The sequence below is a fragment of the Schistocerca gregaria genome, chromosome 1 (assembly GCF_023897955.1).
Source record: "Schistocerca gregaria isolate iqSchGreg1 chromosome 1, iqSchGreg1.2, whole genome shotgun sequence".
Taxonomy (NCBI): Eukaryota; Metazoa; Arthropoda; class Insecta; order Orthoptera; family Acrididae; genus Schistocerca; species Schistocerca gregaria.
In genome coordinates this window covers 783,099,597-783,123,044 of record NC_064920.1, presented here as the reverse complement: position 1 = coordinate 783,123,044, position 23,448 = coordinate 783,099,597, and the positions used below count along the sequence as shown (strand labels likewise).

Here is a 23,448-nt window from a genome sequence, read left to right as displayed (position 1 = left end):
CATACACACAAAATTCAAGCTTTCGCAACCAACGGTTGTTTCTTTCCTGAAGCGAAAGCTTGAATTTTGTGTGTCTATCGACCTGCCAGCGCTTTTGTTTGGTAAGTCACATCATCTTTGTTTTTAGATATATCTTTCCCACGTGGAATATATAAGAATGCCTTGGGGTACTCAAAATTTAGTACCATGTACGTGCCAGGTGTATGCCAGAAAATGCTACAGACAGGCAGTGAAATCCTCTCAACCTCCTCTTTCAGGTGGGCTACTACTGGATGTGAAAGGAGGTTATTAGAGGATAAATCTTCCACTTGGACCATGCTCAAGGGAAATGAGGAGTGATTATGGAGCAACAGGAATTTGCATACAAGGACATCCGGTTTTGACCATAATTTTGCAATGGTTTGGGGGAGGGGGGAATAAGGCAAATAGTGGTTATGTTGATCTCAGAATAAGCTAAGAGTTTAAGGGGGGAGGGGGAGAATAGGGCAATAGTGGTTACGTTGATCTCAGCATAAGCTAAGAGTTTAATAAAATCAAAGCTCTAGAGTCTTTTTACTGACACACAAATGTTAAGCAATCACTGTTTCACAAAAGGTACACTCTTTCGCTGTTAGTGATAAGCAATAATTTACGCGCCAGCTTAAATCAGGCAGTAAATCTGCTTTCAACCCAGACAGGTGGCATTATTATGAAGGCAAAAACAATGGTGAATTATTTATTATGCAATGATTCAGCCAGAAAAGGAAAAGCTATGTTTGCGACAGAAGACAGGGCTGTAGGAGAGAGCATAGGCGACATGGTAAGGATGTTAATTGCCCAAGTGCAAGAAATTTTTTGTTGTTGTTGAGTCTGAATGCATCAACACAAGTAGTTAGCCATCAGCAAGATGGAGGCCAATATGAAGGAGGGTGGCATGGGGCATAGTGAAAAGAGAATTATTTAAGTGCAAATTTTAATCAAATTGTCTAGGCATACTGTTTGGGATTTATCCATAATTTGTATCCAGTATCCTATGCATTAAATCCAATGACTCTTCTGAGTGAACTGACATCATTTTCATAAACACAGATACTCTAGACATATAAATTCCATGTATATTTTTGATAAATTTTCTAGTTGCATTCAATAAAATTATCCTCATATTTATATTTGAGACATTAGGAAACTGGAGGAAATTACTGACTGCATAAATATACAAAATATCAGGAGCAGATGGCACTGTGGCCTAAAGCACAAATTACAGCAGTAGATGCACGATACGAGGGACATGTAGATCATTAAAATGTAATTTCTACTTCAGGATAAAGCTTTCAGAATCTCATGTAATAATTTTTGTTACCTCATTCTGTTTTGCTGACGCCTCAAGGAATGCAGCTTTCCAGGAATCAGCCAACCTCTTTCCTTCCTCACTGCTTACAATTCGGTCCATGTGCAGATCAGTTTTATTTCCAACCAAAACAATTGGAACACTGTAAAACAATTTTACTAAATATCAGTGCCACAACCATTTTACTCATCACACATCACAAATGCCAAGAGGATTAAAATTCTCAGTTTTCTCCATTTGCCATTTGTAGAATTTAATGATTGGTGAAAATATACAATCTACAACTGCACACTATTCTTTTCTTTTTGCTGTAATTTCTGAATCAAGTCATTTTCATTGTGGCCTCAAATTAAAAAATACTGTGTTCACAGATCAATGTTTGGATGTAAAACATAATGCGCAACAGCAACGGAATGGCACAACTATACCTCAAAACGTTTTTAGAAGGAGGTGCTCCACAACTTACTTATTTAAAAATCTCACATTAACACCTTTGCTGGTAAAATACTTCAGTTATACAAGCAGTTTCAGTTATCTGACCATCACCAGGTTCATAAAAGTATTCACAGCATCATGTTAGGAGAAATACAATTTTATATTTTGCCTAACATGATGCTGTGAATACTTTATGAACCGGATGGTCTAACAATAAACTGGTTGTACAAATAAACTATTTTACCAGCACCTCAAGGTGATAATGTAACATTTTTCAAGTATGGTACCTCAAAACATCCCCTAAGACACTGATTCTGCAATTTACACCTCCCCTTTTTTGTACAGATACATTTCAATATTTTGAATCTGAAAAATTATTGCTTTATTACAGATATATAGCAATGACACAAAAACTTGCCCCCTTTTCCATAGGGAATGAACATTTTTCAGTATAATGCATTACGTGATTTAATGTGTGTCATTTGCATTGGCTCATTTAGACGATAAGTTAATCAGTGTATTGTAAACTCTGTTCCCTAAAGCTCAATTTTTTTGTATAACACTGTACTATGTGCAATGCATAACATTTAACTGCTGTGTCAAGATTCATGGATGTTTCTACTGGTCTCTAAAAACTGGATGTTCAATGTCTGTGGCGTTCAGTCTTATAAATGATGTTCATCCCACAGAAAATGCACCATCAGTATGATGCATATTAATGTTTCAACAAATTTACACAATTTAAAATGTATTCATAATAAGCAGCTTACCATCAACATACATATAATACTCATCATCATACATATAATACTTGCAAGCTGCACAGCACCACTTGTTCAAACTATTTTTAATCAATTCAGTCACCATCTCAATCTCAATACTGCACTCCTTAAATAGTAAGTTATATGACTGATTCTCAAGTCAAACATCATAACATTGTAAAACTACTAAGTTAAGTCACTCGACTGACAAATACAGGGTGCCCATAAATTATCTTTACAATTTAAGACTTTAATAACTTTCAGACTATACTAGATATTAACAAATGGTTTGCAACATGTGATAGAGTTTTTTACCTTCCCGGTAACACAATTTTTATGCAAAATTGAACTTCAAAACCTGATAAAATGTGGATGCTACAGGAGAAAGCTCAGTGCGTGGTCTGGTTCATACAGGAAACATTCAATAGCCATATGCAATGAAACTTTCAAACACTATGGATGGCAACTACTTCGGCTTGGCATGTCGTATTTCATTTAAGGAGGCAGGTAGTGTTCCCCATAAACAAGACATGAATCACCCATCTATTTCACACACCAACATGGACTAGGTACAACAGATGTTTTCAAGGAGTCGAAAAAAATCAGTGCACACAATGGCCCGGGAACAAAGTGTTGAAATCAGAAGATCAACAGTGCACAATGTCTTGCATAAGAGGTTACGGCTATATCCCTGAAAAGGTACAGCTGCTTGAGGCATTAAAGCCTACGGACAAACCTCAACCCGAGTGGTTTGCAGTGGATATGCTAAGATTGTTGGAAAAGATTTGTTTTCCAATGAGGTAACATTTTATGTATCTAGCAAATTAAATCAGAACGTTCACATATGGAGTTCACAGCATCTGTGTTATGCATGAATGGAAAGTGTCCCATGGTTGATGTTTGGTGTGAACTAATGCACAGTTGCATTACTGATCCATTCTTTTTCATCAAGTCTGTCAACAACAGTGATGTTTACTTGGATATGTTACAAGAGGTGGTTGTGCCACAATTGGAACACCTGCAACCTCATGTCATATTCCTGCAGGATGGAGCACCACCCCACTGGTCCCTAGATGTTTGCCAATTTCTAGATGAAAAGTTTCCAGATAGGTAGATTGGCCAAGATGGTCCAATTTGATGGCTGCTACAATCCCCTGATCTTACACCATGGACTTCTTCCCGTGGGGTTTTGTAAAGGATCCAATGTACCAAATCACAGAGACCTACAGGACTTGAAAGCACGCATTCACAATCCATCTGAACGTGTCCCTGTAGAGATCTTGAACTGTATGTGGTGAGAAACAGCATTACAACTAGATATTATCCATGCCACTAAGGGTGAACACACTGATGAGTAAGAATGTGAGAAAAAAAATTCACAAGTTATCCTAGGACACACTGAAAACAAAGTCTCACTTAACCTTGTATTTTTTGTTGCTGGCTGATTAAGGTTCAGTTGGGAGCAATTTGAGATGACTGTCTCTTACTATTACTCAAAAATGACAGCAATCCATGTGCTATATAAAGAGCCTCCATATAAAAGATAAAAAGTTATGGAGAATATATGAGGGAAGTTAAACAACTAATGCAACACATTTTTTTCTGAAAGTGGTTTGGTTTTATTCAGGATTCCAATACAACATATTATTCCCCACCTTTATGTGAGCTACTCTTGGGTGGACACACCTGTGTGAGGCCTTGCATTGTCATGATGAGGAAAAGTTCATTTTCATTTTTGTTGGTACAAACACACTGTAGTTGTTTCTTCAATAGTGCATAACAATGTTTCATTCTGTAAATATTAGATGTTCCAGTTTACTGCACTGTATTCACCTATTTGACAATCCCTGACAAATGATCAGGGTAGTAAGTATTATATTCGTATTTTTTATGTTTTTATGTTATACTTTCTGACATGTTACACACCCACAAGAATCATCTCATTTTTTTAGGTCTATGGAATTAAAGCTGAATCTAATCTAATCAGTATCTTGATGGTAGCACAATACAATCCACAGTTGATAATTGCACCATAAGGAAGGACATCAAACACAATAACCACTTCATAGTACAAGAAGCTGTCGTCATGACTTAGCCATCTGAGGATGCTGCTTTGAACTTTTCTATGAAGGAGAGGTGGATTGCTGTTTTGTTTCCTATGAAGGAGAAGTGGATTGCTGTTTTGTTTCAAGCATGAGTTGATTAACTCATGTTTCATAGCATAGGATGATGATTGACAAAAACTTGTCACGATCAGCCTTATAATCTGCAAGCACAGGTGGTCCCTCTTTGCTCTTTATTGTCTTATAATAGGCAGAAAGGAAGAAGCAGGCACACACCTTTGAGTGACCCAACTGGTGGACAAGTGTGTAAGCACCACTGACACAGACATACAGTTGTGCAACGAGATGTTTGATTGTGATCCGTCAGTCACCTTGAATGACTCGAATGAGTGTCCACATGTTCCAACACTGCAGGGTCACAGCTGCGTGCAGTGGGTCAGAACATGGGAGATTGGACAGGTTTGCACAACCTTGTTGCAATGACAGGCACCTCGCCCAATGACTCACCATGCTTTTGTTCACTAATGGGTCTCCCCAGGCATTTTGAAAGCATCTGTGAATATTTGCAATGCTCTGATTTTCGGCCAAAATAAACTCATTGACAGCTCTCTTCTTGGAACATGTCTCCGTTACAGATGCCTTTTTGGAGACCATGAATAGCACTATCACCTATCAGAATTTCATGAAACTATAGGAGCTGAAGCAGGAATATTCCACGATATCATGCAACAAATTCTGCGATTTTTCAACTGAAAGTGGCCGAGCAAAGAATTGTTGCATTTCTTACTGAATGCTCTTCATACATAAACCTGAAGAACCAGATTCAAGGATCAGGCACTACCACTGAAATATGATGATCAAATAGTAATATCTGTACTGAATCCATGTCTAGCAACATATTTCCAAATCTAAGATTACACCATAAACCCAACACAAGGCACAAATGGAATTTAATGCTACGGGAAACACTGATAGAAAACAAACTGCAAAACCAACTGACCTCCAAGACGTATGACAAGGTTTGTGAACACACCTAAGAAAAGCACTATCAAGAGGTTTTTTGCACATCTGAAATCCTTCCCATTTTCTAACAAAGAAAATGACACTGATGCTTCTTAAGACACAATCTCCTAAAACACAGAAAACTAAGACTCTTGTTACTGAATTCAATTCACGATTTGGAAAAGAAATATAAATAATAGTTTTTACCAAAATAAGGCCAAAAAGCTTTAGATAATATACACTGATGAGCCGAAACATTATTCCACTGCCCACTGCAAACAGAGCAGAGACAAATGGGGAATCACTTGAGTGATACGGGCTGCAAATAGAAAATCCACTCACTAAAGTGTCATAGGGTAGATTGTTATAGCCCACTGCCTGGGAATGAGCATTGCAAAAACAGTGAAGCTGTTCTGCTGTTCATATACTACTGTCTTCAACATCTATAGGAAGTGGCTGAAGGACAGTAAAAGCATGAGAGGGTGACAAGGAGATGGGCATCCATATCTCATCATAAAACAAGGAGCTCAAAGATTTCCCCACTAAAGCAGGATATGCACGATTTGAGGCAGATCGCATGACAGAGTACAATGTTGGTGCACACACAACTTTTTTAAATGACTTCATATTGATCATCAACTGTGCTGTTTACTACAATATCAACTACTGCAATTTCCAATGGTTACAGGTGCTGAAAACAAAGCAGTAGTTTTCAACACCTGTTACCACTTGGAAAATGACCTAAGGTTGAAATTGCAGTAGTTGATATTACAATAAATAATACAGTCAATGGTGAATATAGGGTCATTCAAAAAATTCTTCTGAAGTGTGATCCCACAACGAATACAACTTTGCAAGTACACGAGTTTCAGACCAAATAATTTAGGGTACACTGTTGAACAAGGGGATCCAAAGCAGATGACTCCCACATCTTCATACACTAACGCAACAACATGCCAAATTACAACTGCAGTGGGCACAGGATCATCAGGACTGGACCATGGATCAATGGAAATTTATCACCCACACAGATGAATCATGTTACTTGTTACATCAAGTTAATGGTTGTGTCCAGATGCGACATTATTCATGTGAATGGCTGCTCAAAACACACATTGCACCACAGACCCTGGTCGGTGGAGATAGTATTATGCTATGAGGGACATTCACATGGGCTCTCATGGGACCTGGGATTTTAAGACAAGGTAACACAACTGCTGTTGACTACATGAACATTATAGAGTACTAACTGCACCCCATCATGCTAGAGGTCTTGCCCAACCGTGACTGCGTCTTCCAGCAGGGTAACTGTCCATGTCACAATGCCAGAATCGTGCAACAGTTATTTGAGGAACATGATAGTTAACTTAAATTGATGTCTGGGTTACCAAATTTGCCTGACCTGAAGATGATAGAACATATCTGGAATTCTATCTGGCATCAGATCCACTGTCTAATTAGTGGCTTGTAATTTACTGGGATTGTGTGATCTTTGCATAGACCTCTGGTATCACATACCTCTGTAAACCTACCAAGGACTTGTCAAAAGCCATGCAGAATCAGTGTTGTATTGCATTCTAAAGGTGGATCATCTTGCTATGAAGCAAGTGGTCATAATGTTTTGGCTCACCAGCATGTCTTAATACTGTTGATGGCAAGTATGGGTCGCTTTTAGGAGTTTATTTTTAATGGCACTGACATTATCCAAGTTACTAATTAATTGGTAACATTTCTCACTAAGTTCACAGTTAAGATATCAACTAAAATAACCCACAAAATATATTTACACATATGCTAACTCTAAACTGATTGGTTTGCGTACTATTCTCCCTATATTTTCTCCTCCTCTAATTCAAATGATGTATGTGTGCAGAGCCAACCAAAGTGTGTAGTACCAGGCTTCAGTTCTCTTGACTATGAGGGGACGATGATGAAATTTACCAAAAATGACAATTTTAGATTTACTTTTTTATTTGTTAGTACAACTCATGGACAATAAATTCTCAAACTTTCAATGTTGAAATTGCATCCGAAGTGCCTGAAAATTAATTAAAAGTGTGATGCGGCCTCCCTGCCATGCCCACAATTTGAAGCAGCACTTCAATACCAGCTCAGTGAACAACGATTCTGTGTATTACTTTCAACCCAACATGTGCGGGATACATCTAGAAGGCCGTGATACACACTCTTTGGTTTTATTGATCATCTTTGGCTGATCCTGCACTTCTCAAAAAGTGTGTTCATGGCAAAATCCAAATGATTCTCTAAACTCACTCATATGGAAATGATGCCCTAAAAACAAATTTGCATCTGCTACAGTTGTCAGAACTGTAACTTGTGATGCAGTTACTGTATTTAGTGATGAGAACATCAGGAGGATGAAGGTATTAGAAAGAATGGGCTTCAGGATAGAAAATTCTACTCAAGAAATCCTGAGAGAAATAGATTTACAGCGCGTCTCTGCAACTGAAAATTCAGTTGAAGATCTGGTAAAGGAAAGAAGACAGACAACAAGATACAGAAGAGAAAGCTTAAAGGGAAAGATGACACAGAGTACAAAGATGCCTTCTGAAGAAGTGACATAATGAAAAAAAGTTAGATTTAACTTTAAATTGCATTTCCTGAATTTTTTTTTTTTTTTTTTTTAAGTTTACGTACCTTTTCCTCAGAGTCTATGAATTCTAGAATTATAAAATTTTGTACACGTTTCTGTAAACCTAATAAATGTTATCTAAAGAGCAAATTTTGAAATTCTGATTGCAAACTGAGACATGGGGCAATGTGCTTGGAATTTTGCACGAATTTAAAATTGTACTTCTGGAATTATAATTAAAAATTATGAAAATTCTCCTATTTGACCTATTCCAAAAACCTCATGAGAGAAGCTTACAACATATAAAGAGATGAAACAGAGAAATTTTTGTAGAAATCTCTTTAATACTTCCTGAGATAAAGGAACATACATTATTTTTTGAAAATAACTTCAAATTTCAATCAAAGGATTTTATACATACATGCGTTATTTGGCCTTTAAATATGTCTGCTTGTGTCTATGTATGTGCGGATGGATATGTGTGTGTATGTGCGGATGGATATGTGTGTGAGTGTACACCTGTCCTTTTTTTCCCCTAAGGGAAGTCTTTCCGCTCCCGGGATTGGAATGACTCCTTACCCTCTCCCTTAAAACCCACATCCTTTCGTCTTTCCCTCTCCTTCCTGAAGAAGCAACCATCAGTTGCGAAAGCTAGTAATTCTGTGTGTGTGTGTTTGTGTGTTTTGTTCATGTGCCTGTCTGCCGGCGCTTTCCCGCTTGGTAAGTCTTGGAATCTTTGTTTTTAATATATTTTTCCCATGTGGAAGTTTCTTTCTATTTATATATATATATATATATATATATATATATATATATATATATATATATATATATATATATATATATATATATATATATATATATAATCAAAGGATTTTATACATACATGCGTTACTTTCATGTAAAGTATGGTACAAAATTTCATTGGCATATCTCCAAAACTGTGGATTTGGTGCATTTTTGAAATAGTGTGCAATGAGACCATTTAGTTTTTGGATTATGATTATCAGTAGTTGCCAACATGGATATAACAAATTTAATCGTTACTTGTTGAAAGACATTTTTTACTGTTACGTGGGTTGTTGTTGTTGTTGTTGCTGTTTGGGGAAGGAGACCAGACAGAAAGGTCATCGGTGTCATCGGATTAGAGAAGGACAGGGATAGGAAGTCTGCCATGCCCTTTCAAAGGAACTATCCCGGCATTTGCCTGGAGCAATTTAGGGAAATCACGGAAAACCTAGATCAGGATGGCCAGATTCGGGATTGAACCGTCGTCCTCTCAAATGCGAGTCCAGTGTCTAACGACTGCGCCACCTCGCTCAGTGTGTTACGTGGGTAACAACATTAAGTTTTTGTAACAGTATATGCCTAATTAGTGCCACATATATGAAATTAATGATACCTGCCACTTTTAGAAACAGAGCCGAATATACGAAACGACATAGTGAAAACACCTTTTGGCAGCATATTCGTTGCGGTACCTGGTTCGAGAAATCTAGTATGGTGATCTGAGGTATTTGTTTTCCGACTTCTTATTTTTGTCGTCACTAGTCTGTCAGGTTTTGTGCTCATGAGACACAGAATGGATATTCGTGACTTTATCACACCAAAATAATTTTATTTATGTAAGGAAGTTTGCTGAGAATTTATCATGTACTGGAGACTGATAGGATAGAGGAGGGTGGGATTGATTTTAGGTTGACTGGTTGGTGTGTTGAGGTCCAAATAAAGATGTTATTCAGTCCCTCGGTCCAGAGTTAGTTCTTTGGAGTCAGTGATGACTGCCTGAAACATGTTCTGATTATGAAAATATGTATGAGTGGTAAAATCAAGGTGCTGAAGGCAATAGTGATGTCAGGACTGAGAAGCAGTTCCTGGAAAATTATATGGATTGGCCTGGTACATACGAGGCATGGACAATGAGTGGAGACTAAGGGAGATGGGACAGTTCATCCTCATGCAAAAACAGCCCTGGATGATGTGAGCTGTATGTACAGAGACTCTTCTCTTGGAACATGCCGTCACCATTGGGGAACAAACGTTGTACCATGCGACAGACCTGAATGGTTCATTGAATACCACAATATGGCTGCCCAAGAATTAATTGAACCTCTGGCTTGGTTTATTGTTGGTGAGTAAAGTCAGTCGTACGTTGGGAACAGCATGAAGCAAGACTCGTCTGATCAAATGACTGTTCCATTTCTCCATAGTCCAGGTTTCATGGCTTCAGCAGCACCATTTTCCTGTTATGGGCATTTGCATCACTGATGAATAGTTTTGGAATTCCAGTTTGCCCTGCCATTCTCTGCTAGTGGAACTCCCTTCGTGCTCTTCTGATGCTGACAGTGTTTGACCATGGGACCTTCAGTTGTCTAGTGACTTTTGCAGTTTTCATTATATTTTCTTTCGTCACAATCCTCTTCTTTAAAACACCACACACTTCAGCTCCCTCGGACATGGAAGAACAAACCATAGAAGCATCAAGAATTCGCCTATGTTCAAATTCGCTTAGCTCTGATTTAATGCATTCACAACCACACAGAACAAAGTTCTGACTATGGCGGAAACTTGTAATATATTGAGGATATTGCATAGGTGTCGTTAATGGTCAAATACAACAGCACAACCAGCAGGTTTTGCTAGTACTTCCATGTATGTTCAAACACACATTTCTCACTGTGTTCCAAAATTTTTAAACAAAATCTGTAGGTCAGCGCAGACTCAGGGTCTCCCATGGTTCACTAAACACAAGAGAAATTACACCTACATCCAACTTCCAGCAACTCAATTACAGGCAAAGACAGTTACAGAGCAAATGATGCCTCCTAATTGGGAGATTCACAATGGATATCAGTTGAACTGCCAATAATAAAAACAAAATGAGAGAAATGGGTTAAGGCAGCAAGCATGTGCCACTGGGCCTCTGCAAGTGACGGAAACCATCCTATCCACAGTTATCCCACACCTGAGCCATTACAGTCAAGACATTAAAGAGCTTCCACTATTCAACAGAGTGCTACCCTTAAAATGGATATAAGGTGCAGCAGAGAGAGTCAAACCACATCTAAAAACAATTAAAATGGATGGGAAGAGACAGCTGGTGAAGGAGTTATGATGGAGGGTTCCCTAGACCTATCAAGCACCAGGAAATGCCAAAACAGCAAATTTAATATTTTTTATTTGCTTGATGATGATAAAACTATGGTACGTAATTAAAACTGAGGAAAACAATGGTATAAGATTTTAAACTGGTGTAAAAGTTTTCTTATAGTGAGTCAAACAAATCATTTTGTGGATTTGAAGACACCAAGGCTTCCACCTTGGCTGTGTATTCGGAATCTGATATAACCCCATAGCTTGGTCACATGGGGCTGATTCCTGAACAGATGCTTGAAAGTTGGAAGGACCGCCACATTAAATGCCAATGACTGGGGCAGTGCTGAGATTTTTATGGTCTGTTGAGCCAGAAGGAGGCACTTCCAAATCTGGAGTCATGGTTCACCTGCATCTGTGTGCAGACTTTGAAGTGGGCTGGTTCAAAAGGCGCCAGTCAATATCCGAATGCGCTCATGATAGACAGTACCTAACATCTTTAAGCACGAAATACGGGCTGATCCATAACCTATGGTGTCATAATATAACAGTGATGCGACAAATGCCGTATGAAACTGCAGGAGGCAGGACCTGTCAGCTCCACACTTTTTTTTTTTTTTTTTTTTTGCCAAGGCATTTCAAAATATTGAATGATTTGGAGCTCTTTGTTTGCAGTTCTTTCAGGTGTAGAATCCAAGGTCAATTTCGAGTCAAATTGTAGGCACAAAATATGCACAGTGTCCTTAAAATGTAAAATACTGTCCCTCATTGTGAGCTCTGGTTGGTTAAAACTTCAATGAGCATGGTTAAAACTAATGCACATAGTCTTCTCTAGTGAGAAATTAAAACCAGTTTTACTGTCCCAAGCTTCCAGCCTCCTGATGGTCATCTGTAGTTGCTTCACTGCCCATGTACGATCAGAGAAACAGTATAAGGCTGCAAAGTCATCCCTAAACTTACATTTAACAAGACTCCTGACTGTGAAGGAGACGCTATTGATAGTGATTGCATTGGGGAACCCCAGTCTCCTGAACACAGCAATCAGACAAGGCATCACCAACGCAATATCATAAGCACCGGTCCTCGAGGAAGGATTAGACAACAAGTGGCAGATGTCCATGTTATCCCCATCCTTGAAGATGGTGAAGGACTTTGTACTTGTGTGTATGCTTTTTTTGAGGCGAAGAGACACATCAACCAAATGGTTTCAACATAAGGATTCCTGTGTTGCCATCTCCAGGAGCCAGACAAAGCAACGAATGTCCACACACTCAGTGTTATCCATACAACTGTTCAGGGCTACACTGCAGTAACTGTTAGGATCAGTACAATCCTTGCCTGGTTTCCATAACTGAATTGACATTGCCTTCAAGTCATGGGGTGCTGTCTATTAAGGCAGATCTGACTAAAATAAGACAGACGTTTGCCTCTGGCACCAGGTCACACATGTGACAGAGCATTGCAAGATGAACTGCCCACTGACTAACTGCAAGTTATAACACATTCACATGAGGCCATTTTAACAAAATTGAGGGGAGGGGGCAGAGGTGGTGTGGTGAGGGGAGGGGGCAGAGGTGGTGTGGTGAGGGGAGGGGGCAGAGGTGGTGTGGTGAGGGGAGGGGAGGGGGCAGAGGTGGTGTGGTGAGGGGAGGGGAGGGGGCAGAGGTGGTGTGGTGAGGGGAGGGGAGGGGGCAGAGGTGGTGTGGTGAGGGGAGGGGAGGGGGCAGAGGTGGTGTGGTGAGGGGAGGGGAGGGGGCAGAGGTGGTGTGGTGAGGGGAGGGGAGGGGGCAGATGTGGTGTGGTGAGGGGAGGGGAGGGGGCAGAGGTGGTGTGGTGAGGGGAGGGGAGGGGGCAGAGGTGGTGTGGTGAGGGGAGGGGAGGGGGCAGAGGTGGTGTGGTGAGGGGAGGGGAGGGGGCAGAGGTGGTGTGGTGAGGGGAGGGGAGGGGACAGAGGTGGTGTGGTGAGGGGAGGGGAGGGGGCAGAGGTGGTGTGGTGAGGGGAGGGGAGGGGGCAGAGGTGGTGTGGTGAGGGGAGGGGAGGGGGCAGAGGTGGTGTGGTGAGGGGAGGGGAGGGGGCAGAGGTGGTGTGGTGAGGGGAGGGGAGGGGGCAGAGGTGGTGTGGTGAGGGGAGGGGAGGGGGCAGAGGTGGTGTGGTGAGGGGAGGGGAGGGGGCAGAGGTGGTGTGGTGAGGGGAGGGGAGGGGGCAGAGGTGGTGTGGTGAGGGGAGGGGAGGGGGCAGAGGTGGTGTGGTGAGGGGAGGGGAGGGGGCAGAGGTGGTGTGGTGAGGGGAGGGGAGGGGGCAGAGGTGGTGTGGTGAGGGGAGGGGAGGGGGCAGAGGTGGTGTGGTGAGGGGAGGGGAGGGGGCAGAGGTGGTGTGGTGAGGGGAGGGGAGGGGGCAGAGGTGGTGTGGTGAGGGGAGGGGAGGGGGCAGAGGTGGTGTGGTGAGGGGAGGGGAGGGGGCAGAGGTGGTGTGGTGAGGGGAGGGGAGGGGGCAGAGGTGGTGTGGTGAGGGGAGGGGAGGGGGCAGAGGTGGTGTGGTGAGGGGAGGGGAGGGGGCAGAGGTGGTGTGGTGAGGGGAGGGGAGGGGGCAGAGGTGGTGTGGTGAGGGGAGGGGAGGGGGCAGAGGTGGTGTGGTGAGGGGAGGGGGCAGAGGTGGTGTGGTGAGGGGAGGGGGCAGAGGTGGTGTGGTGAGGGGAGGGGGCAGAGGTGGTGTGGTGAGGGGAGGGGGCAGAGGTGGTGTGGTGAGGGGAGGGGGCAGAGGTGGTGTGGTGAGGGGAGGGGGCAGAGGTGGTGTGGTGAGGGGAGGGGGCAGAGGTGGTGTGGTGAGGGGAGGGGGCAGAGGTGGTGTGGTGAGGGGAGGGGGCAGAGGTGGTGTGGTGAGGGGAGGGGGCAGAGGTGGTGTGGTGAGGGGAGGGGGCAGAGGTGGTGTGGTGAGGGGAGGGGGCAGAGGTGGTGTGGTGAGGGGAGGGGGCAGAGGTGGTGTGGTGAGGGGAGGGGGCAGAGGTGGTGTGGTGAGGGGAGGGGGCAGAGGTGGTGTGGTGAGGGGAGGGGGCAGAGGTGGTGTGGTGAGGGGAGGGGGCAGAGGTGGTGTGGTGAGGGGAGGGGGCAGAGGTGGTGTGGTGAGGGGAGGGGGCAGAGGTGGTGTGGTGAGGGGAGGGGGCAGAGGTGGTGTGGTGAGGGGAGGGGAGGGGGCAGAGGTGGTGTGGTGAGGGGAGGGGGCAGCAACTGCAATTGGAAACCTGGATCCTGACTGGCTGTTGCAGTAACTGTGGAAAAATACGTCACAACAGTCTGGGCAATGCCTGACTGATTGGTTTGGAGAGTGCCGTTCCCCATTACAGCGACCATGGGCACCTGCCTCCTCTCCCAGAAATTCTCCTGATGGTCTCCCATTCAATGGAACTTTTTGTGGAATAAATAATGGTGCTCAGGAACTGTTGCCATGACCACTTCTTGCTATCTTGAATAATTTGGCAACACTTTGCCCTCGCCATCCAAAAGGCTGCAAGATTCTTTGCAGTTGGCCGACACTTGAATGTATGCAGAGCTACACACCTCATAATTGCAGAGCAGAATTCGGCACTCCACCAAGGGACAGGTTGTCTCTTCTGTTGTCCCAGGAACTGTGGAATGGATGCTGCAGCAGTGTGGTGGATCATTTTGGTTATATGATCCACCCATGCCTCGACATTTGCATAATGTTTCTAACTGGGCCAACTGGCTATAAATTGTCCAATCGACTGACTCTACGAGCACCCATCATGGTGGTTTCCTTTTGGGTTCCACCCCATCTGGCAGGTGAATCCATGCAAGTCAGAGACCACTTCCCACTGAGCAGTGTGAGCAATGGCTGGAGGCAAAGCAAGAGATCAATGGAAAACATCAACTGAGTTGCTGTGGAGGAGTGAGTGCTTTGTCCTGCATTTAGCAAATATGCACATGACAACATGAGAAGCCTCTCAATTGCTGTATCCCAGGAGCCCAAAGCAAATTGGGTGCATCAAAATCACCATAGAGGATCTGTGTGATGGGCCTCTTCATCAAGTGCATCATGTGGGGGCAAGTAAAGGGAACATATTGTCCATGGATGATGCATGTGCACTGATACAGCAACTGCTCGTAAAGTCGTCTTAAGTGAGAGAGGCAAGGAGGGGTAGTCGGTATTGATGAAAATACCTATGCCTCCTCTAACTCTCTCTCCACTCAGGTTGTCCTTTTTGTGGAGTACATAGCCTCATAGCTCAGGAGTGTATGACTGATGGAAACTAATCTCCTTGAGACACAGACACAGTAGTCTATCCTGAGATAAGAGATGGGAGTTCCTCCACATGCGTCCAGAAACCCTGCTAGTTCCCCTATAGGATAGGAGCCATTTCATCAATGTGGTTTTAATTTAACCCTATCTTTGCACTGTGGAGGTGAAGCACTTTTAGAGCCTCCGGGGAAGGGCGGGTGCTGATGACCGAACAGTTGAGTGCCCCACAAAACATCATCATCATCGAGTGGAGGTGCTGCCTGGATCCAAGGCATCTAACTCCATGATGTCCTCCTCATCAGTCATGCATGAAGAATGACGTATGACGGCACTCTGGACAGCTTTTGACTCAAACGTCGTGAACCTTTCCATGCACCTTGTTCCTTCGAGGATGAGGGGGGAAAGGGGGGTGCCAAGAGGCACTCTCCTTGTTGTGTGCCTTCTTGACTCTTACTACGGAACTGTTGCTGGACTTTTCTGTGGCGGCTGCTTGGACTGCTTTTCCTTCTCATTTTGACTTGGCCTACACACACGCAAGTAAAGGTGCTAGTGGTGGATGGTTGTATGCTGGATGACATCGTGTCAAGACGTTAGGAACAGGTTTCTGTGCCATGGAAGCATAAGAAATAGTAAAGGCGGGAGGTTTCGTCACCTTATATTCCTTTTTTGCTTCAGCGTAGGGAATTTGCTTGGTGACTTATTTCCTGAATTTTTCGTTCCTCTGCAAAAGCAGGGCATTCTTGGCTCCAAACTGGGTGGCTCCCAGAGCAGTTAACACAGACTGCTGGATATGGGCAGTCATCCCAGCTTCATGGGCCGACTTTCCACATTTCCCACAGGTTGCTTCACCCCTGCAAATCAAGTGTTGTGTGACCAAAATACTGGCATCTGTAGCACCAAATAGGGTTAGGTCTTATGTACTTAACCCTAAGTCGGAGGAAACCTACCATGATGTGGTCAGGCAACATTAGAGAACTCAAGGCCACAATGAAGGTGGTGGTCTTCTCAATTTCTTCATTATTCCTACGCATCCTTTCCTCTACATCCACTATCCCCTGTAATGCACATTCCTGTTTAAGTTGGGCTATGTCAATATCCATAATATCATGGCATGTGACCACACCCTTGTTAGAGTTAAGTGAGTTATGCAATTCAACAGTTACATCATATGCACCGAATTTTTCAGCCTTCGTAAATAGTTCCATCTGCTTTGCCCTATTAGTCTCAACCATTAGGGAACCATTCTGCAGCTGCTTAATAGGTTTCAAGTTCCCAGCAAGTCCTTCCAAGCTTTAATATATATAGGAGGAGGACACTTTTCGAGACGTCCCTTCTTCCTCTTACTGACTGAAAACACATTTTGATTTATGACTCCTTGAGCCCTGTTACTATAATTCAACTGATGCAGCTTACCTCTAGGGCTAGCCTCCCTCATTCATTCGGAGAACTGGGTGTGAATACTCCCAGGCTGTACACCCTCCCCACTGGGAGGAGAAGATGTTTTCAAGCGCTCCACGTTGATCCCACAAGCAGCAAGGAAAACAAGGGTCCACTCAGTCAGAGCCCTACATGCCTGAGTAAGCTGTATACAACTGAGGTGCGGCAGGATCCCCAGATGTTGCCTGCTAACGACTGTTCCACCTCAACAGCCATGTATCTCATCGGCGCGCAGAACATCTTGACATTGAGGAGTTTTTTTTATAGAGGTTTTTACCATCTTCATAATTGTTCGGTCAAGCCTAGATCTCCATTCCCTGTGGCACAAAACATTTCACTGCCTCGCCTTACAGTGGTCGTTGAAGCATGCCAGAGCTTACAGTGACAGGAGACTCCTGGCACTTACCAGTCCCCAGCTGAGGAACCACTGGGTCACCACGTCCCTACTCAGCAAATGGGGTGTGTGTGTGTGTGTGTGTGTGTGTGTGTGTGTGTGTGTGTGTGTGTGTGTGTGTGTGTGTGTGTGTGGAGTACAAAAGGGATTTGGGTGCTCCAGTGTTAAGGCAGATGAGGCTGATGAACTGGCTGAGAAGGTCAACCAAGATGGCACACCTCTGGCAGGTTCTGGAAGAGCCCCAAAGGGGATTATGTGTATATGCGGGCTGACTGCTTGCAGCTGAGTATTCAGTGGGGCAATATGACAAAGTAATCGCAGATAAGCAACATAATTGCCCTTGAGATGAAATGCCATCCTTGGGAGGAAGGTCAAAATGGACTGGAAAGAAATGTGAGAGGTCAATGCAGTTGTGAGGGTGCAGTTTTGTTTCCTGGAGGCAGGAAACAAGTGGACCCTGCATTTCTTTCTTGTTGGGTCTAACAATGCAAACATTCCATTGGAGGAGAGTCATGATGGGGAAAGGGGAGGAGGGAAAAATGAAGTGTTGTCACCTTGGTGGCTGCCAAGTGCCAGCCTTCGAAGGCAAACTAATACTGGGCTCAAGAGGCTGGAGGATCCTGCTCCACAAGAAGCGTCAGCATTCTCACTGGGTCGGCCTGCAGATTCTAGGGCAGAAAAACAGTTCGGGGTGTGCAATGAGTGAAATGGAGGTTAGCTGGGTGAGGCTATCACGCGGTGACACTGTTGAAGAGGATCCCAGAGTTGGTGAAGGATAAGACCATTTGCCTTTGTTTAATTTCTTGGAGCCTTTGCGGTTCACAGATGAAGACTTAGATGTTTGTTGGCTGGATGGATGTAAAATGTCTTCATAGGGGTATTCCTTCTGTTCTTTCCAGCCTGCCAGTTGTCTAGCAGGTGATTTTGCTGCCAGAGACAAAAATTTGGGAGATTTTGCACAGCTGGAGGAGGAGAGGGAGGAAGAGGAGGAAGGAGGAGGAGAGAGGGATACTACCATGATATTGGGTGCTGAATTTGAGGTCACAAGTCTGATTGCCCCAGTCTTGTGGAGTGAGGTGCAACAAGAACAGTGCTGCAAGTGCCAGAGAGTAAAACACAGGGCTTTCCACTAGCGAACAACTTGTGGGTGACAGGGTAAGGCACTTTTCCTTCAACCAGATCTTCTAGAAGGACCACTCATTGAAATACAGGGGATATTCTTGAGACAAGGATGCATGGTCACCATTACAATTGATATGGCAGGGAGGAACCAATGCCTCTGATGGTGCATTTCTTCCAACTGGAGTGCCCCTCTCAGGGGTGGGGCTCACCCACCTTTGATGACTGTTCACACACGCACTTCCCGAACTCCTGACACAGGGATCAATTGACTATTGGGAAGGCAACAGCTCAGGCAATCACTCCTCCCTAGGCTTGGTCTCTACCAGGGGGCATGTGTGAACCCTGTCTATTGACATGGGGCTGGGAATTACATGTTATCTAGTCATCTGTTATGTGCCAGACACACGGGATGGCCTTCAGAAACACACAGGGAGGAAGAATAAGCAAAGAGGAACCTAAAATGCCAAAGCGGAGAAATGATAGGAGATGGAGAATGAAGATAGAAAAAACAGTGGATGTACTGTTCTGAGGTCAGATTACTGAAAATTAAGAACACATTCCAAAAAATATCCTAGACATGTTCCCCAAGGGAGGGAAAAAGAATAGCAGGATGAGAGACATGCTTCACAGAATGGGAAAGATGCGACAAAGGCTGAGACCATGTGGTAACCATCTACAAACTCACCAAAGTGTGGTGAACCTCCTGTGGGGAGCATCAGACAGGCACCACACAGACAGCAGATCCTCATGTCACAGGATTTGGTCATGTGTCTGCCAACTGTAGCCAACAGCATGGAAGATTTCCTACAAGAAGCACAAAGACTGCCATATGGTGGTCGGCCACTTTACTGCTCGCAGTTTGGATAAACCAGGGCACATGAAGCTATATTCTAAGCCTCTAACAATTGATCCCTACAGACAACTGAAGGTCTGGTTCCAATATTCCCATCTTCAAAGTTGGTATCCTGATAGTGAAGTTGGCCAACTGATCAGCATGTTCATTGGCTGGGATACTAACATGACCTAGGTTCCAAAGACAACCAACCATCCAGCTTGGAGGTCACAGAGGAGATCCTGGATAGCCACAACCAATGGGTGTCACTGCTGATTAAGAATGTATCGGCAGTGCAAGAATTAATGCCAGCCACCAATTCTGCAGTGAATACACTGCACCCATTTGATACGGAGCTTAGTTCACTGCACCTTGCATGTGTGAAGGTAAAACTGGTTCATCAGTCAACCACAGAGCCATCAGTGTCACTACTTTCAAACCTATAAATGCATCAAGGATCAACAGAAACATGCCGGCAAAAAACGATGGGTTCAACAGAGCCTTTTGGTCCAAAGGATAGATCAAGACAGATCCAATGACAGGGTGCACCCCATGAGGGCATACGAGACTGCTACCTTACAAGAGGTGACAGTACGTGAGATTAGAGTTCAGAGCAGGGACACTATGAATTGCAATCTTAACCACAGTCATAGGACTCCTGTGGAGCATACGTCTTCCTAAAAGGAAAAAGGACATGGTAGTGCAGATGCTTAGGGGAGCAGAGAATGTATACTGCATAGTGGAGCAGCAGTTGTTGGCACCTGCACTGTAGGGATGGACTCCAGCCTCCTTGAGTAAGCTGTTTAGAGAGCTGGTCTGAAAGGCACCTGCTGCAAGTCAAACCCCACAATGGTGTATCAACTCCAGCATCCCCAATGCTGAGCCATATGCCAGACTCCCGTATTGAAGATGGAACAGGATCCGTGCTTTATAAAGCCGTGAAACTGTAGAAAATTCTGCACTCCAGCTGGTGGTACAGAGGCAGCAAAGAACATTAAGGTGTGACCGGCATGTTTGCTTAAGTTCGCAAGGATGAGGAAGCCACACAAATGGGCATTGAAGGCCAGACCCAGAAAGCAATATGACTCTACCACATTGAGAATTGGTAGTTGATGTAGAGTTGTGATTGGATGGAATGTATGATGGTGACAGAAGTACATGACATGTGTCTTGGTGGCTGAAAATCTGAAGCCATAGGTGAGAGCAAGACTGCACATTTCATATGACACTTGCAGTTGGCAGTCAGCAATGCACACAATAGAGAAGCATAAGCAAATGCAAAAATCTTCAGGATACAGGCAGGGTGACTGTCCAGCTAGGCCATTGACAGTGACTAGACAAAGAGACAAACACAATACAGTCATGGGCGACACTTTTTTCTTGTATACACATGGAAGAACTGTGGGAAGCACTAACCTGAACCAAGAAAGCATGGCACGTCAAAGTTCCAGAGAACTATTGGGATCAGGCTCCAGAGAGCCCACTCGTGTAGTGAGGATGTGATGATGCCTTGTGGTGTCATATTTCCTTTCCAAGTCAAAGAACAAAGTGATAACATGTTGACACCGAGCAAAAGCTGACTGGATAGCAGACTTCCAAACTATCAGCAGTAGGATGGAGTTGGCAAAACTGCCTTGGAACGGAGCCATAAAGATCCTGACATTCAAGGTACCAACAGCCACCGGCTCACCATACACTAGCAACTTGCAGAGGAATCGAGTGAGACTATTTCAATGATAACTTTTCATTTTGAGGGGGTGTTCATCCAGTTTCACTGTTCCAGGATGATAATGTTTTCTCACCACTGAGATGGGAATTAACCCTCACTCCAGATATGATTGGAAATGGCAAGAACATGACAGGAATCCACTGATTGGTGTTGGAGCTTTTAGCTGTGGATGTGCTCTGTCCCTGGAGCTATGTCACAGCAAAGAGGTACAGTACAGAATTGAAGAAAATGGCTCTGAGCACCATGGGACTTAACTGCTGAGGTCATCAGTCCCCTAGAACTTAGAACTACTTAAACCTAACTAACCTAAGGACAGCACACACATCCATGCCCAAGGCAGGATTCGAACCTGCGACCGTAGCGGTCGCACGCTTCCAGATTGTAGCACCTAGAACCGCTCCGCCACTTTGGCCAGCAGAATTGAAGAATTTTTACTCACTGAATGAAGTGTCGTATAGCTCTAAGAGACGTATAGTAAAAGTTAAGTGAATTTGCACCACCCACTGTTTGAGGGCACAAAATGCAGACTGACAATTCTCGGACACAGAGACTTGAGCCAAGTGTTCTGCAACAGCATCTGGGTCATTATGGCCACTACCATTCTGGGAGACATCAGGTACACTTGTGGGGGACTGGTGTCCATACATGTGTCGAACCTTTGCTGCCAGCCAGTGTGGCCGAGCGGTTCTAAGCGCTTCAGTCTGGATCCGCGCGACCACTACGATCACAGGTTCGAATCCTGCCTTGGGCATGGATGTGTGCAATGTCCTTAGGTTAGTTAGGTTTAAGTAGTTCCAAGTTCTACGGGACTGATGACCTCAGCAGTTAAGTCCCATAGTGCTCAGAGCCATTTGAATCTTTGCTCAAACCTGTGAAAGTGAGGTATATGGCCCAATAGTAGTAATATACTGTTCCAAGCATTCTTGTCTCTGTTGTTTTATTAGGTGGTGGATGCATCTGTTTAAAGGAAATGAGGTGCTCAATCAATGGATGACATTTATGGAATTAGAGCACCCGTCTGTGATCTCTAACCACCATGGCGATTTTTGAAGTGCACAAAAGTACTGTTCCCAATGGGTGGATCCTGAGGATCAGTAAGTGTGCTGCTGATAGAATGGCTAAGGTTGTGCTGTGCACACCCACATAAATACCTCTATGTGGTGGGGTGTTCAGGGTGACAGCAGAGGCAAATGCATCCCAAACAACACTGGAGGGCCCATCTGGATGGACACCCAGACAGATGACGCTCAGTGAGCACAGGACAATCAGAAAACAATCACTGCCACATAAGTCATCATGGACTCTTTGATGAATGGAGGAAAGAAGAGCAGGGTTGCAAGAGGAAAGATCAATGAATGAATAAGAGCCATACGCCACAGTAAGTGTGTAGGGGCATTGGTATTCTGGAGTCAAAGATCAAGCTCTGCAAGAAACGTTTTGATGGTTACCGAGGCCAATGGTCATAGTTCCACTCCACAAAGGATTGTGGGCATTGAAGTCACCCAGCCAGAGGAAGGGTGGGGGAAGCTGAGAAATCAGTGCAGATAACACGGTCTGATGCACATCATTGTTGAGAAGGAGATAAACATTATAGATAGTAAAAGGAAGAGAGATCCTCACACAAACAGCCAAAGCCTCTAAAGTCTTTTTGAATGGCACATGTTCACTGTACACAGTTCAGAACGTGCATCCAGCTTCCACCTGACACTCTGTCACAGTCAGGTCAATTCTTCAAACAGCCCTGATGACTGCAGAGAATACAGGTTTGCAAAGCTGGGAACTGAGTTTCCTGGAGGGCACTGCAGAAAGTAGGGGAAACTCATAAGAGACATTGGAACTCAGCCAGGTGATGTAAAAAAACTGCTACAGTTCCACTGGAGAATCCCATTATAGGTAACCTGTGCAAGCGTGAAGGCATCAAGGTGGCAGGTCATGCTCCAGGGTCGCCAGCTACTAACAGTTGCAGAATATGGCATCAATACACATTGGTTATGAAGTGGGTTGTGTGGGTGGATATGGTGGAACAGGGGTCACCAGGAACTCTGCCTCAGTTACAGAGCTGGAACAGGTGGTGGCCTATAGCATGAGGATAATAGGAACCTCCTCCGTCTTGGAGGTCCTCTTATAGTTCCCTTTTCTTCGGATTAGTTTGATGTCTGCGAGGGCCTATTTGCCCTAGTTTGATGGACAGAGCGGGAATGCGACGCCCTATGAGCAGCAATCCATACCGTCAGCCACTGGCTGGTAGCCAGTTGCAGATAAGCAGAATCCTGAGGGGAGCATAGTGAGGAACCTCCTACATGGCAAGGCATGCTGTAGGAGGGTGTTGCTTCTCTGGCTGAGATGGGGATCAATCTTACCGGTGGGTGAGGAGCCAATGCTCCTTAAGTGGGTGTGGCGGAAAC

At 44.2% G+C, this 23,448-nt stretch overlaps 1 protein-coding gene across 1 annotated transcript in view; it reads right to left on the bottom strand.

Moving 5' to 3' along the window:
- The window catches only part of LOC126269129 (GTP-binding protein Rheb homolog), a 48,245-nt gene that overhangs the window by 2,718 nt on the left and 22,079 nt on the right, over positions 1-23,448 (bottom strand). Inside the window, exon 4 of the mRNA XM_049973968.1 lies at positions 1,340-1,469. Within this exon, the coding sequence (XP_049829925.1) occupies positions 1,340-1,469 (130 nt within the window). The remainder of the gene's footprint in view (positions 1-1,339; positions 1,470-23,448) is intronic.